The 12,589-nt window shown below is 46.3% G+C and overlaps 1 protein-coding gene across 1 annotated transcript in view; it reads left to right on the top strand.

Moving 5' to 3' along the window:
- The window catches only part of Fry (FRY microtubule binding protein), a 237,550-nt gene extending 226,584 nt beyond the window's left edge, over positions 1-10,966 (top strand). The window contains exons 59-61 of the mRNA XM_032886834.1: positions 3,010-3,120; positions 9,011-9,213; positions 9,481-10,966. Of these exons, the coding sequence (XP_032742725.1) occupies positions 3,010-3,120; positions 9,011-9,213; positions 9,481-9,739 (573 nt within the window). The 3' untranslated portion in view covers positions 9,740-10,966. The remainder of the gene's footprint in view (positions 1-3,009; positions 3,121-9,010; positions 9,214-9,480) is intronic.
- Positions 10,967-12,589: the final 1,623 nt, after the last annotated feature.

Raw genomic sequence — 12,589 nt, 5'->3', positions numbered from 1 at the left:
TCATTACGATGTCATTGGTGTCACTTAAGAGTTGGTAGCTGTGGCTGAATGTTACATGCTTGGCAAATTTTCAATATCTTAAGTTAATAACCAGTCTGGATTGCTTTTAGGAATTATTTAGCAGGTAAAAATAGTTACAAAGATTTTTGGGGAGATTCCTAAGTGTTATGATTGGTTATTCACACACCATGGGACATGTTCCTCCCACAAACCTTGTCCTATGTGTGAGAAAACTCATAAATAATAAATCAAAATAAAACGCATGGAAATACTTGCCATGCCAAGTGCTTGTGTGGGAGTATGCGCTGTTCACTCTTCTGAGATAGCGCTGTCTAGCAGCCTCCTACTGCCCGACTTCAGTCTGAGAAATGGGAAATATCAGTGACGGGGCGTGCCCTGACCTCACCGAAGGCCTGGGTTTAGTTCCTGGCATGAAGGTTGTTGAGTGACTCACAGCTGCCTGCAACTTCTGCTCTTGTAGGAATCCAATGCTTCTGGTCCCCAAGGGCACCAGCACGCATGTGCACAATCCTCCCACATGAGAGGCAATCCAATAAAAAAGGAAGCAACACTATAGTTGATGTGTGTGTGTGGGGGTGTTCTTAGATTTCTCAGTTCTGTTCACATCAGTGCACTCAAATCTTCAGGAACAGCAACAAAAGGTTACGTCTAGTCTTGCAGACAGACTCGGGGGGATCCCAAGGACTGGAGGCAGCGTTTGTTCAGAGCCGCACTGCCCACTAACGCTTGTTTCCACCCAGACCGCTGTGCATGTTGAACGGGTTCAACACTGGCAGGCGCTGGCCAGGTCTGGGCCAGCCAAGCTAACACTGCTGACAGCTCTGCTCCTGGAAGAGGGCCGCGCTCTCTGATGCATGCCACACTGACCCTATACTTTCTTTCCTTTCCTTCGTCTCCTGCACCATGCTTGCTGCGTAGCAAATGGAGTCTCTTGCAGTAAGTTAAACTTTCTTTCATATTCTTTGTCCACTGAGGCGCGAACCTTATTTTCACTGTTGACTGTTGAATCTTTTAGCATGGTTACCCTTTTTGTTTCATTTTCTTTTCTTTGGTAGAGTGAGACACGGCAGCTTGTCCGTAGCCTTCTGAGCTGTTTTCTCCCCCGGATAGAAACCTACATTGCTATGAATTCTCATTGTCTCAATGGAAAAATTTAAACAATAAATACCACCATTTGGCATTTAGGAAAAGTGAGAGTTTTCATGGCTAGGTTTCACCCTAAATGGGGAGGAAAACATTATTTTTTTTAACATATTATTTTTTAACACTCTTTAAAGTTGATTCACAAGATCCTGGTACATTCCGTACCAGATTTTTAAAGGTTCCCATTTACTAAGAAATAAAAAAGAAGAAAGGAGAGTTTAAGTTATCATAAGGAATTTTACTGAAACCACCAAAGACCCAGCCAGATTCAACGAATTCTTTATGCCAAAGCCAGTATTTGGGGAAAAAAGAAAAAGTCTAAATAGAATTGGCTTTTCTCTTAGAAGGAGGGAAGTTGGGGCAAGGGGGAGCTTCATTCAGCATATTCTTAGCATAATATTAATAAATATGTTGTTAGAATCAATTTTAGTAACTTAAAAATCAGTATTAAAAAAAGATTAAAAAAAAATCAGTATTAAGCCTTTGGTGGTAACAAATGCCCTTAATGCCAGCACTGTGGAGGCAGAAACAGACAGATCTCTATAAGTTCGAGGCCAGCCTGGTCTACAGAGTGAGCTCCAAGACAGCCAGAGATACACAGAGAAACCCTGTCTTGAAAAACAAAAAAAGCGGGTTGGGGATTTGGCTCAGTGGTAGAGTGTTTGCCTAGTAAGGCCAAGGCCCTGGGTTGGTCCCCAGCTCGAAAAAAAAAAAAAAAAAAAAAAAAAAAAAAAAAAAAAAAGAAAAAAAGCAAAACAATACAAAACAAAAACAAAATTAAAAGACGTCAGTGATAGCAACAGAATATACTCCATAAAACTTAAAATCCTTACAATGTATCCTCTTCACCAGAGTTAGGGGGAAGTGTATTAATTTGCCTCTCTGCTCAGTTCTGAGCTGAGTTCTCTGTAGCCCCTTAGCACAGGATCCATTACCCTGCCTTCCCAGCCTCTTCTGGTAGCTTCTTCAGTGGAGTGTTTGCACTGAGTCCTGATCTCGGGTGTGCCAGAGGCTCTCCCTGTCCTCTGTAACACCCCACACGCTCTGGGAGCTTACCCACTGTTACTATAAGAAAGGCTGCACAGAGGATCTGGCTCAGAGAGAGCGCGGTGCACCTCGGTGGTGGGATGACTTGGAATTTCTTTCTCTTCTACTTCAGACAGTGTGGCTTGTACGTCTGCAGGCTTCGGGAATGGCTACCCACCCAATGCATCCCAGACTTACAGCCATCTCCCAAGTAGCAACTCAGCTTACAAACTCAACACCTAGAACTAGTTAGCGTACTTTGCCTGTCCGCTCGTCCTTTAATGAAAAGGATTCTTGGCTGTTTTAAAAGCAGTTTGGGAGCTGGAGGGATGGCTCAGTGGTTACGAGCAATGGCTGCTCTTCCAGAGATCCTGAGTTCAAATCCCAGCAACCACATGGTGGCTCACAGCCATCTGTAATGAGGTCTGATGCCCTCTTCTGGTGTGTCTGAAGACAGCTACAATGTACTCATATACATGAAATAAATAAACCTTTAAAAAAAATTAAAAGCAGTTTGTAGCGTATAAGGAATTAACACAACCACTCAGGTGTAATTTATAGGCACCTCATTGGCATGGACAACGGAAATGTGGTTTCCCTCCATCCTCTTATAGCCTCTCCTAATTAGTCACCCAATGTCTATAAAAAGTGTCCTTCTGTATTCTACGGTGGCCGTCTCGGCGATGCTACCGAGTGGGTTTGGGTTTGGGTTTGCTTTAGTTGGAATGTAAAGAGAGTTAAAGGAGCAATTCTCGTGCTCCCTTTCCGGTTTTGAGCTTTAACGGCTGTTTCTCCTCCCCGTGTGCCCTCCCTCTCTAGCAACTGGAGCTGTGTCAGAGACTGTACAAGCTGCACTTTCAGCTGCTCCTGCTCTACCAATCCTACTGCAAGCTCATTGGCCAGGTGCACGAAGTGAGCTCAGTGCCCGAGGTGAGTCCCGCCCCCGCCCCGCCCCCACGCCGCTCATCTCCCGGCAGAGCCACCTAGTGGTCTCATCCTTGGTTTGCTTTTCGTTTTCTTCTGTCCTCTGCCCCACTTATAAAGGTACACATCGGGTCTGTTTTTTGTTTGGTTTGTCCTTTTGTGTATAATTATTGTTTTGTTCAAGCACAAGTGAGAAAGAAATACATTTGGGGGCAAGTCCCCTTACCTCTACAGCTACCCTGGATGCCACACGTCACTCTGGTGGGTTTTCTCCTTGGCATGTGGCCTTCCACACTCGCCCTTATTGTAAGGTAAGAGGGAGATAGTGTCTGGAGACTTCTCCCTGCCTCAGCATCTCCGTGTAAAAATTAAAACCATTCACGGAGTGCAATGGGCTCCAGTTTTCCTAGGACTGAAAGCAGGGGGCTGGGGGGGGGTATATACCTGGTTTACTGAAGGTGAGAAAGGTTTGTGTCAGTGAGCTACTGATGGGAGGCTCCCCTGGGCAGAGCCCTACAGGACAGAGGGGGGCACTGGAGGTGAATACTCAGAAAAGAGCCATCATCCTAAACACAGCGACATGGCGGTAGGAGACAGAAGGAAATGCAGGCGATTTCTGTTTACTGATAGAATAAATGAATGCCAATAAAACCCCAAGGAGAGATATGCAAATGCAGTGCCCGCAGTACTGTCCATATTTAAAAGCAACTGTAGCAAGTTATCAACTAGAAGGGTCCAATGCTTTAAAGGACCCATCACCGAACAGACGTGGGGTGTTGCATGTAGCTTTTGCATTACCCTGGAAATGGGCCTTGCTACTATCTTCCCTTGAATCCACAGGTTAAACATACACACAGTGTTGTGTTGCGGTAAAAATTTTAAAAAAGAACATTTTCTATCAGTTCCTGAGAGCCAGATCCGCTCGCTCCGGCTGCTACTCTGCCATGCAAGCCTTCCTCTCCCAGCTGTCTCCCTTAGCCACCCTCTCTGCGTGGTCCCCTAGGTGGTAGTTACCAGGCCCTGCACGAGTGTGCGTACACACACACACACACACACACACACACCTCATTCTGCAGGCCCTTGCGTGTCCTCACTCCTCGTGGGGAACAGAACCAGATCCACACGCTCCAACTGCCCTCAGCCATTTCTTTCACACACTGCCTTTAATCCAGTAAAATCAAAGTTCCAGATTTTAATTTAGCAATTAGATTTACATGTTAAATTCTCAATCTACAGTGCATTCACACAATAAACTTAAAACCGATTGATAAGGATATAAACCACCCACCTAGACCACCCAGATCTGGGTCATCCTTCTCCGTCTCCATCTTGATTCTCCTTCCTTCTACTCCTCTCCCTCCCTACAAAAACTTTGTCCCCACGTTATTCTTTTACTGTCCAATCATGGCCTTGATCTAACTGGTGCCAGCCCTCACCTGAATGATGACATCAACCTACACAGTTGTTCCTTTTCAACTTGCCTTTGGACACTATTGCTGGGATCTACTATCTCCTGCCTAGAAAAGTGTGCTCTTAATAATTTTTGTCCCTGCTCTACCTGCCCTAAACTTCAGTAGCTGATTCCCACCCCGACACCCGCCTGTAGGTGCAGCCACAGGCCACCACTCTGCCGAGACCTCACATGTCTGGTCAACTTTACTCCAACAGAAGTCTGGCGAGCTTCTTCCCCCTTACATCTTTCTGTTCCTAGACTTATATCATGGTGTCTATGTGATCAATCTGAGAATTCCTAAATTAATAGTGGAGTCCTGCCTTCTGCATTACACAGGCCCACTACCAGCCCCCATCCAGCTTCCCTTGAATCCAAAGACACAGACACAATAGTGGGGTAGGGTAAGAGCCTTGTGGAAACCTTCAGGAAGTGGGGATAGGGAGAGTTTGAGGGGGAAAAAGCCACTCATCCTCCCCATCCCCTGACTATCATCCCAGAGATGATCACCTCAAATGCAGGTTTTCTCCACATGAGGAAGATGTAACCTGGAGACATCCACCATATCCCAGTGCTACTGCAGACATCTGCAGGCCTTCATCATGGAGGCGCCTGCCATCCTCAGGGGTCTGGAGTTCTCAGAGAAAAGCCTGATCCACTCCAGGACCCTGGTGGCTGCACTACCCCACCTTGAACCGCAGCCACTGCTGTAGTGTGCCCTGCAATGGAGGACAGTAGTCATTTAAGTTTCTGCTGACATTGGTACTATAGTCATAGATGGTAGCATATCATTCCTCAGCTGAGGGGGCTTTAGCTCCCCACCCTTCCCCAGTAGCCCCCTGCTCCCCCTACCCAAAGAAATTGCTACTATAATTTGCCCCCATATATTCAAAACTGATGCCCAGTGGGTCCGCAAGGACCCCTGCACCCAAGCTACATAACACTTTCTCCATCATTCCAGACCCAGAGCTGGCAGAACCTCTGTGACGTCTCAGTACCTAAGCCAGCCTTGGCTCTAGGGAATTAGATCGTTGATCCCTTGAGGGCAAACTTCATACTGAGAATTGTGGCTGTGTGCACAACATCTGTGCAAGATCAAGCCACACAGAATCCAAGCATGGCGGGAGGGGTGGTCGAGAAGTCCCACCCGTAGCTGAGCCGAGAAGCTATTGGCAGTTGATGACACCTTGAAGACAGACAGTCCCTTTCCTTCAAGGATTCAGTCACTAAAAGGCTGCCTGTGATCAAGGACAGGGCCTTGCATCCGTGCACAAACCGGGAGGCCTGAGTGGACCCAATGGGTCTTAAGAATAATACTAAACTGAGCTGGGATGTAGCAGTACTCTCCTGGCACTCAGGAGGCAGGGGCAGACAGATAAGAGTTCAAGGCCAGTCTGGTCTATAGAGTTCCAGGATAACCAGTACTACACACAGGAAATTGGGAAGGAGGATTGCCACAAACAAACCAGAAAAAAAGAAACCTCACCCATCGCCCATTTGTGTGATGATTCCGCATGAAACAAGCCAGACTCAGAAAGGAAATTTATACTGGTTGGCTTAATATGTAAGCTCTGTTAAAATGCAAAGAAGGGGGCTAGAAAGATGTCTCAGTGGTTAAGAGCACACACCGCTCTTGAGAGGACCTGAGTGCAGTTCTTAGCACTCGTGCTGAATGGCAACAACTTAATGATAACTGACTCCAGGGGATGTGGGGATCAATGCCCTCTTCTTTATTGAGGTCTAGGAATCAAGGTTACAAACCACTCCCAACGCCGATCTCAGTTACACAGGACTGGTTTATTGGATGTACACTCCCCAAGACTGATCGATCAGGGCAGCAGCTCTGGTGGGGAGCTGAATGCCATGACCGTGAACACTTCTCAGAGCCAGCTTATAAAGGAAACCCACAAAAAGCTCGTATACAGGTGCAGGAAGCTGGGTTGGCCCCGATTGAAGTGATTTTGAGAGTTTAGACAGAACAGTCCAAACTGACATGCATTTCCCGTAATCCAGGCTTGTGGTGGAATCAGGTCTTCTTGATGTTAAACAAGGAAATAAAGTACAAAAAAGATCTTTAGGCTACATCAGGCAGTGATGGCCCTGAGAAAATGACAATTATACCATGCAAGGCAAGAATGGAAATAAGACAAAAATCACACAGCCAACCCAGCCTCTCGTGCAGGCTTCTCCCAAGAGTCTTTAGCCTTTGATGGCCACAGCTTCCCTACAGAGAGGGGCTGTCTCTGTGCAATAGAGGGCATGTTTGTGAGAACACACAGCTAGAGGGGATGGTCTGAGCCAACCTGAAATTTAAATTCAGCTGCGGTTGACCCTTAATGGGAAACCAGCACTGTACATTGGAAGGGATCACAGCTAAGTGAACAGAGCCACACAGATCCAGTTAGGAACATGGCGTCCAGATGGAGCCACTGTACCTACATTACAGAAGTGGGTCCCTGCTCCATGGAAATGACATGTAGGTGCAGCCACGCCCTCCAAAGGAAATTCTAGACTGAGTAGACTTTATAAGTACTGCCACTGAGTGTGCAGAAGTCATCTTTCGCATTAATTCCCAATCACCTTAATGTTCTTCATCCCCTCCTTCCTAACACTGTATCTTGTGGGGATTAGGGCTGTGGCCCCAGTGGCACGGTGTTTGTAGCCCTCTAAACCTAATCCACAGCACCGCCTAAGACTGCACTTCCAATTCTCAGAAGTTGGAGGGAGGTTTAAAATGGTCAAGGCCACCCTTAACTATTAGTAGGTTCAAGGCCAGCCCAGGCTGGTTTGGGGGGTTGTCTTGCAAAGGGACCTGTTCTACACCTGGCTGTGTAAGACCAGGCTGGTTTCCAACTCAGAGATCCTCTTGCCTCTGCCTTGAATGCAGGAATTGAGGGCTTGCATTACCACACCCAGGCTCAGCCCTTGCTATGCATGTATGTCATCTCAAAAATAAAACAAGCTGACCGGTGGTGGCACACGCCTTTAACCTCAGTACTCTAGAGGCAGAGGCAGCCTGGTCCCCAGAACTATCCAGGAAAGCCAGGGCCACACAGAGAAACCCTGTCTCAGTAAACCAAACCAACGAAACAAAATTATATCTTGAGACTTTTCTGTAGCATAGAAAAAAATAGGAAATCCTTCCCACTTAAAACAAGGCCCATATCATGGGTGTTTTTGTTTACACCCTTAACCTCAGCGCTCAGGAAAAAACAGAAATGAGGATGAAATTCCTACTGATCCTCCTGCCTCATTCTCTCAAATGCTGGGATTCTTGGGCATATACCACCATACCCAGCTCCATTATTTGTGGAGGTCCTGAAATGACCAAGCCAGATCAGTCATTCAACAGGTTCTCCAGGGTGGGAACATGATTAAAAAGAAAAAGGACAATTAGACAACATTGTAGCATAACCCCAGCCAGTTATGAGGCTGAGGCAGGTTTATTTTTCCCAATCTGCTTTTTTTTTTAAGATTTATTTATTTATTATATATAAGTACACTGTATCTGTCTTCAGACACACCAGAAAAGGGCATCAGATCCCATTACAGATGGTTGTGAGCCACCACGTGGTTGCTGGGATTTGAACTCAGGACCTCTGGAAGAGCAGTCAGTGCTCTTAACCACTGAGCCATCTCTCCAGCCCCCCAATCTGCTTTTATACCATTTTAATTACATGCAAGTAATAAGGTCAGTTCTAGGTTTGTGATGTCCGAATTGAACCTCTTCCAGGACCTCTTGAGTGAGATCCATGGAGGTGGTGATCGATGCAAAAGCAAGAGGAGTTTAATTCCAACATGTTGGGGTCCTCCTACTTCAAGGGGAAATGACCCTGATCAGACTCTAAAAGGGGAGTTATATACCTTGCAAACAATTGGGGCAGGATTCAAACAATGGTAACTAGGCAGGGTACTATTGATGGGGCGAAGTGACCTTCAAGCTGACTCGTGGTCAGTGGATCCTTCTGGACTTTCCAGGGGGGATGGCCGGGAGTCAAGGGTGGGGGAGTCAGTTGGGAGTCACAGGTAGCTTTGTTTGACAGTTTGGCTTGCAGTTGCTCCAGAAACTAAACCAGCCCTACACTCCCTGGAAGGGAAGAGTCTCTGTGCCTGGAGATTTGTACTGAAATTTTCCCAATGGACTTAGATTGCAGGTTGACAGAACAAGCAAGGCAAAACACAAAGTCCTGTGATCACTATTTTTAACAGTATTACAGGATGATCAAGATACCTGAGCCTACTTTCCTGTCCTAGCCCAATGTAATATTCTTGCCTGAAGCCTACTTCTTTGTTTTGACCTAAAATCAGATTCCTGACTGAGCCACATTCCCCATCCCGGCCACATGTCAAGTTCCTGTCAAGTGGCTCACCACACTGGATGTCGGCTTAAACAGACCCTCATGACCAATGGTCTGTTTCTAAATGCATTTCATTTGTTTTAAACAGCTGCTGAACATGTCCAGAGAACTGAGTGATCTGAAGAGGAAGCTGAAAGAAGCCACTGCAGCCATCTCCACGGACCCACTGTACATCAAGGGGGCGTGGTCAGAACCAACCTTCACATCCACTGAGGCAGCCATCCAGTCCATGCTGGAGTGCCTGAAGAACAATGACCTTGGCAAAGCACTGCGACAGATCAAGGAGTGCAGGTGACTCCACTCTTCCTCCCAAGGGCGCTTGTAGAAAACACAAACTATATCCTGCCCCTTTGGTAGGTAGGGACCCCGGCTCTTCCACAGGATCCCAGTTCAGGTCCCAACACCCACATGGCAGCTTACAGGAATCTCTAATTTCAGTTCCAGGGGATCCAGTGCCCCCTTCTGGCTGCTGTGAGCACTGCACACATTTGTATGCTAACCAAGACCCAAACCACCCAACTGCCTGCCTCTAATCTCTGCTGTGCTTTCTTCCCACAGAAGCCTGTGGCCCAATGACATCTTTGGAAGCAGCTCTGATGATGAGGTCCAGACACTCCTGAATATTTATTTCCGTCACCAAACATTGGGACAGACGGGTACTTATGCCCTGGTGGGGTCTAACCATAGCCTGACTGAAATCTGCACCAAGCTCATGGAGCTGAACATGGAGATCCGAGACATGATCCGCAGGGCCCAGAGCTCCCGGGTCCTCACAACCTTTCTCCCAGACTCCAGTGTTTCCGGCACTAGTCTCTGACAGGAGGCTCCTGTCCCCCATGGTTTCTAAGCTTGCAATGCTGCCATGCTGGGGCGACGTCATTCAATGTCTTCTCGGCCTGCGCGAAGCTTGGACAGAGCATTCTCCTCTTGTTCCCTGTAGGACTTTTTCTAAAGAAGATGACTCAACTTCCAATGTGCACAATACTCTCCAAACCAAGGCAGCCTAGGATCTGCTGACACAGACTCTACCCATCCTGATGTGTGGCTACTATTCACCAAGCAAAGGCAACCAACTACGGGAGGCAGGACTTCCATTGCTTTACCAAAGCTGAGCACACTGAACAACCCATCCTTTCTAGAGACACTTTAGGATTGGCAGAAGTGCAATGTTTTTCTTCACAGGAAAGCAAATTTTTATTCTGAACATTGTACATTCATTCCCTTCCTTTCACCTATTTTGCTTCCTTTGAATTTCTTTTCTTTCTTTCTTTTTGTGTGGAATGTGTTTCTTTGTTTCTTTGAGTTGCAAAAGGGGGCAGGCAGAATGAAGCTGGCCACGGAAAACCTGTAAGATGGTCAAAAGCTGACAGCCTGTGTGCCTGAAAAGGGAATTGTAAATGAGTTACAATTTGATGTACACTGTATCTAAATGAGGCTGCTATGAAGTAATTTTCTTAAGTTGCTAGGCTACTGTTTCTGAAAACCCTGGATCTCTCTGTGCCAGGAAAGATTCAGATGGAATCTTTGTAAGGATCATGGCTGCTTTTTACACAGAGGTTGCTTTAATAGGCATTGTTTATACCACAGAAGATGAGTGTCCGTTTGCATTACCTTTACCATCTTGTAGAAAAGCAAGTTATTCACAAAAACCACAATTCGTTTTATCTGTCTGCATGCATTCTTTAGTAGCTATTTGGAGAGCCACAAGTAGAGTCATACATCGAAGATCTAAGTTGCCACTTAAAAAAGATGTCCTGTTTTATTTGTAATATATATGTAAAGTGTCTTTCTTAAAAGCTCCTTCCTTAAACCCAGCACTGTCGAGTGTTAGATGTGGGCATGTGATCTGTTGCTCATCCAAAACATATTCGGACTTGGTCTATGTAACTTATTCACTGTGTAAATACATTTAAAGTTTTTGTGATGTGACCTTGGTTGATAATTCTGTTCAGAATTGCCTTTAGATTACAAAAGAGAAAAAAAAGACAAAAGACATATTGATCATGGATTTTATTTCTAGTCAAATTAAAATATTTGCCTTTGATATTTGTATTTTCTACATGTGGCTGTCACCACAACAAACTTGGATAGATAACGTACTTGAATTCTGAGAATGACACACACTCCAGTTCCCCAGTATTCCAGAGAGAATCCAGAGAGAAGTACAATTTCCTTGGAGTGCGGCACCACCATAAGAACAGGCCTTTTCTTTTTTTTTTTTTTTTTTTTTTGGTTCTTTTTTTTTTTTTTCGGAGCTGGGGACTGAACCCAGGGCCTTGCGCTTTGCTAGGCAAGTGCTCTACCACTGAGCTAAATCCCCAACCCCAGGCCTTTTCTTTAGAGATACACAGACTGATCATTTTACGTGGCTGTGCACTGAGTGTGTGCATGTGTATCCTGTCCTTGCTGCTGCCTGTGGAGGCCTGAAGAAAACATTGGAGTTACAGGAGTTTGTGAAGAACATGTGGATGCCAGGATTCAAGCCCAGGTCCTCTGGCAGAGCAGCAGTGCCCCTAACTGCTGAGCCCTCTCTAAGGCCCACACCCCTTTGTTACTGCTCCTTCTGTGTCCATGTCTGTGCATGGCAAGTGCACCTGAGTACGTGTGCCTGTGGTAACCTGGAAATGTACTTCAGACCCTGGTGAGCTGCTTGACCCAGGTGCCATGACTTTTGTCTCAGGGCCTCCACAACAACATGGGCTCTAACCACTGAGTGATCTCTCCAAACTTTCTCTTATTTCTCTTATTTTTATTTATTTCATGAATGTGGTTACACAGTCTCTGATTCCAGAGACACCATAAGAGGTTCCATTACTGATGGTTGTCAGTCACCCTGTGGTTGCTGGAAATTGAACTCAGGACCTCTGGACCATCAGTATTAACTGCTGAGGGTCTTTCCAGCCCAAGAGTGTGACTTTCAATCCTCTCTTCTTGACTACATAAAAAATCAGAACTGGGCAAGGTAGCACCCTCCTGTAATTGCTACACAGACACACAGATGAGGGAATTTACTGAGCATGGTGTTTCCCTGCCACCCAAAGTGCCCCCTTTAAAGCCATCAGAATCTTCTGTTTACTAAGACTAAACTGTAGAGAAAATACAACTCCATTCCCTATCCTGACTCCAGCCCTGGTTCCGTGCACCATCCCACTGCCGCTCTGTGACCATCACCATGCAGGTCTGTCTCTGGGCACCAGGGCACCATCCCACTGCCGCTCTCCATCTGATCTCTCCCTAGTGATTCTCATGGGTGTCTCTACCTTGGTCCTACACTTCCTACTTCATGCATTGCCATCCTAGTGTGAGTGAAAAGGGAAACAGTACTTGGTCTGAGGAATCGTGACCTTTCACCCTAACTTCCTCTTCCCTCTGTCCCATGACCCCTCTGCTCCACCTTCACTGAGGAAAAGGTCACAACATTTCCTACTTAATATGGCTGCTCTGAGCCAGATGTGCTAGCGCAGACTGGAGTCCCAGCAGCCCTCACTGAAACGGAGAGAGCAGGGGATGCCAGGACATCCTCACCCATGTAGTCAGATGGAGGCAGCTGGAGCAACACAAGGCCTTGTCTCTAAATGGCTGCTGGGCTGAGGTAAATTGTTGTTGACTCAAATTATTTTGACACTTTAGACATGACAGCCAAACTGACCTTTGATTTGATGGGTCC

Source organism: Rattus rattus, chromosome 16, assembly GCF_011064425.1.
Source record: "Rattus rattus isolate New Zealand chromosome 16, Rrattus_CSIRO_v1, whole genome shotgun sequence".
NCBI lineage: Eukaryota > Metazoa > Chordata > Mammalia > Rodentia > Muridae > Rattus > Rattus rattus.
Note: the sequence above shows the minus strand (reverse complement) of the source record. Positions and strands in the feature narration are given on the sequence as shown.